The sequence below is a fragment of the Aplysia californica genome, unplaced genomic scaffold (genome assembly GCF_000002075.1).
Source record: "Aplysia californica isolate F4 #8 unplaced genomic scaffold, AplCal3.0 scaffold00838, whole genome shotgun sequence".
NCBI lineage: Eukaryota > Metazoa > Mollusca > Gastropoda > Aplysiida > Aplysiidae > Aplysia > Aplysia californica.
Window position 1 is genome coordinate 170,568 of NW_004798108.1, and position 4,394 is coordinate 174,961.

At 40.0% G+C, this 4,394-nt stretch overlaps 1 protein-coding gene across 1 annotated transcript in view; it reads right to left on the bottom strand.

The window, feature by feature from the left end:
• Window positions 1-1,864: 1,864 nt before the first annotated feature.
• The window catches only part of LOC101864261 (solute carrier organic anion transporter family member 4A1), a gene marked incomplete in the record, with an annotated part of 19,034 nt that continues 16,504 nt past the window's right edge, over window positions 1,865-4,394 (bottom strand). The window contains 1 exon segment of the mRNA XM_013088934.2: window positions 1,865-3,078. Coding sequence (XP_012944388.1) covers window positions 2,737-3,078 — 342 coding nt within the window.

Genomic DNA, 4,394 nt, shown 5'->3' on the forward strand with positions numbered 1-4,394 from the left:
CAGGGGGGGGGGGTGCTTGAGCATATCCACCGTGGACTCAACGGCCTAATTAAGTATACTGACGTTGACCACAATACATAGCGGCATTGATATGACCAAGGGTACAGTTGATATTTTCCGGTCGCCCAGGGCGATTTATCGGACAAAGTCATATCTTCACAGTCCGTCCTGAGTTTACAGTTCGTAAGATGTCCTTTGTACACCTGGCAACAAAATGAAATATTATAATCAAGTTGAAAAAGTCAAACTGTGTTGGTCACTGTGCGTGGAAATCTTCATAGCAAGTCTCAGTGTCAATATTTTTATTTGTTTGCCAAGGGCAGCTTGCGTTGTGCCGGATTAAGAGGAGCTTACTTTGTAGTTTAGGGTAACTTGGTTTTATAATGGAAATCTGAAAGATAGCTCGTTTTATCACTGGCATTCTACTAAATTTTTCTTTTACTTTTTCATCTTCTGTTGCCGTTAAGCGTCAAGGGGAGATGCAGTTTTCTATGGTAGGCCAGCTCCGCAGCTCTTTCAGTTGTGATGTTATGTTTTCTTAGGGTTTTCTTGACACCCTCGATCCACCTTTTGCGTTACCTTCCTCTTCCTTTATAGCCCGAGTGCTTGGTGTTGTAGGCTCTCGAGGCTGGCTGGTCAGGTGACATGCGTAACAGGTGGCCAAACCATTTTATTCTCTGTCTTTCTATGTAACGCAGGCAGGAGTCAGTGTCGATAGCTCTGCTTTTACTTCTTCATTTCTCTGCCTGTCTCGTCTTGTGATGTGAAGTTATCACTGGTATGCAGCATGCATTAATTTGTACCCCTTTTGCTCTTTTTTTGTCCAAGAACTAGGAAACCTTGCCGAAACTATCTAAATGGATGACATTTTTACATGTATATTTTTAGAAAGATCGAACTGAATTTATCTTACGGTATTATATTTTTAAAGAAAAAAAAAACACATTGATTTAATTTTTTTCTGCCTTCTTTTTTTCTGTGGGATAGAAGGGACTAACAACTCATCAACAGAAACAGCACGGTACATAATGATAAACTGCAAAGTCAGAAGAGATCCAACCCAAAGCTTACTAAAACACGAGGGAGTAGTAAATAAGCGCAAAACAGAGTAAGGTTTGAAACCATTTTATTACGTACACTATGGAAATCGGTTAATTTTATTTGTTTGTTTGTTTTTTGTTTGTTTTTTTGTACGAGTTTACTGCCATGCCTGACACAAACAGGTCCTGTCAAAGGCAGAGTAATAGGGTCTAAGGGGGAAAAAAACCTACTTTGCTATGGTGCGGGCTAATTAACGCCCTGATACACCGTGGAATCATGTACATGTAGTAGGTAGAGTCCACGAGTGCAAGGTTTGTTTCCAATAGGATTAAGTCCGATAGATGGATCACTTTTTTTAAAAATTGAAGAAAAATTAGGCTTTGTTCGTATTTCAGAAACATTACTACATTTTTTTCATCAATGTAAAAAAAGTGAAATTGAGAAAAACGGAAAGCATTACCTTTTTAAAAACATTCAGCTGAAAGGACCAGGATTGGTTGAAAAAAATATTTAAAAAATTAAAATCTGCTCCAACATATGGATATCTCATCATTGCCTTTCTCACCCTGCACCAGGGTATAGTCCACGGACAAACACCCTCCACTTTTTTCTATCCTGGGCTAGCTTCTTGATGTTATTCCATGTCTTCCCACTTTTCTGTCCACTGTCCTTCATTGTTCCTGCTGATGCAGAAGCTCCTCCGTCTCCCAGGATCGAAAAACAAAAAGATGTGTTTGTCCCTGTTTCTGTAACTTACAGTTTTTTACTGGGTTGGGTAGTTGGCCTTCCGCAAACTGGCACTTTTCGGGCGACCAGACCTATGCACTTTTAGTCGCCTCTTACGACACGCAGTATCATGGCAGGTGTATTCTTTGCTCCCCCATAGTAAAACTACGGGGGCCCCCACCAGCAGGGGAGATGGATATCTCACCTTGCTGATAAAGTTTTGGAGAAGTTTGGGAAGGAGAATTGGGATTGTGCTGTTGAGAAGGTCTAGCTCCAGTTGGGTGAGGCCACACCTTACTCACCAAGAGTGGTCCTTGCATGGTTGCAATAAAGTTTACAACTGAATAGTCTCCGTATTCCCTTAACTTGAACCCCCTTGATAATTTCCTTTAATATATGTATGTATTTATATTTTTTGACAGATCTAGTCTACAGAAACAACTCACAAACAGTCAAACAGCTGAAAAGATAGCCTAGGTGTTGTTGTTTTTTAAACATACTGCATTTCAAAATAAATGTGAAGCCCGCCACTAAAATTAAGAGAAAATCACTGTCCTTTGGTGATGTGTTTATGAAGGGACTTAATGACAAAATCTACTCTAGAGTCTATACTAGATATGTCAACTCAGAGAATCCAAAAAAAAAAAAAAAAGACTGAATGAGACACAACGTGCAACGATAGCGATCCAGAATGTATGGAGAACAGAAATACAGTCGAAAAAGATGGAGACCAGATTTGAGACAAAAAATATGTACTTTTACGATTATTTCAATTTACATGATAGTTATTCAATTATTTTCTCGTGGTGTATCAGAATCAAAGTGATATTATATTGTTACAATGTCAGTCATGCGTCGTATGATTTTAATCGCAGACCAAGAAGTTTTCCCTTTTTGACAAGTTATTTACACTTACAACAACTTTCAAGACTAATCAAGGTATATTGGATTAAACGTATTATGTTGTTATCACAAATGTGTCATGACAGCCGACTCTACATGTTTTTCGAGGTTTGGGTTCGCGTTCTGTGAGGCTGTGGTTGTGGTATTGCCAGGTAAAGCATCTTTGTTGCTATCACCCCCTCCATTGACAGACACTGAAGAAAAACTAGTTTGACCAGCCTCTTGGTGTTGGGGCGTATTTCCGTGAGGTTGTGAAGAACCGTTGTGGGCGGGGTTGGGCTCTAAATCACCGCTTATGTAGGCAAGGTTGTCTTTGCCAATGGTGGCGAAAGTGTCGTCATCTTTATCCTCTTTGGCTGGAGGTTTGTACACGACAGAGGCGAGGATGTAGAAGATCATGCCCATAGCCTGGGAAATGGATATTTAAACAGATTATTTGTAGTGTATAGTATATGTATATGTGTGAACTGCCAAAAAAAAAGAACAACGAATAAACCTTGGATCACTGAAGAAATCTTAGAACTAATGACAAAAAGAAAGAGAGCCAAAAACACACTAAAATACAAAGACTTAGACATATTAATCAAACTAAAATGCAAAGAGGCCTAGGAAGCTCTGATTGATAGAACATGTTCAGAAATAAATATTGAAAATAAGTCAAACAACTCAAAAAAGATACATGACAACATTCAGGAACTCATCGGAAGAAAGCATAACAAGAGATCGTCAGGAGGCGTTGCAGAAAAGAAAGGCAAAATTTTATTTGAGAAAAAAGAAGTCCTAGGAAGATGGGCAGAATATGTAGAATTCTTTTAAAGTTGAAAGACCACCCCAATCACAACTAAGCAACAGCAATGGTCCCATTCCCAACATTCTAAAACCAGAGGTAGAGCTCGCAGTTAAAAGCACCCCAGAAGGAAAAGCCTCTGGTGGAGATGGCATAAACACAGAAACGCTGAAACAATTAGAACGGTGCTACCGTTGAATGGCCAGAATAAGTTGGAAAACAAAAAAGACAAACAAAGAGGTGTGTCAAATTCTACACACAAGACAGACCCTGCTAAGTAAAATAAGATGTAAAAAAATACAATACTATGGCCATTTAAAAAGACACGAGACCATTGTGAAAGAGTTGCTTGAAGGAAAGGTGTGGGGAAGGAGAGCCAGAGGAAGGCAAATTATTACATGGATGGACAACATAAGAACATGGACTGGACCGGATATGACAGAATCTGCAACGGCAGCTCGCGACCGTGAAAGATGGAGGGTCATTACACGTCAACCCCTGAGTCAGAAATGACACCTCCAGGTATCAAGGTGTGTGTGTGTGTGTGTGTGTTATGTGTGTGTGCATGTGCATGTGTGTGTGTATGTGTGTATGTGGGTGCATGTGCGTGTGTGTGTGTGTGTGTGTGTGTGTGTGTGTGTGTGTGTGTGTGTATGCACGAGTGCACGCGCGTGTATAGAGACAAAAAATTCTACTCACCTTGAGAGTGATCTATGTGTGCGTGTATGTACGAGTAACTCTCTTTCTCTCTCTTTCTCTCTCTCTCTCTCTAGCCCACGCTCTCTCTGTATGTGTTTGCGTATGTGTGTTTGTAGTTTGTGTGTGTGCATGTTGGTGGGTATATGTGTATGAAATAAAGAGAGACAGAGAGAAGAAGAAGAGAGAGAAGAAGAAGAAGAAGAAGAAGAAGAAGAAGAAGAAGAAGAAGAAGAAGAAG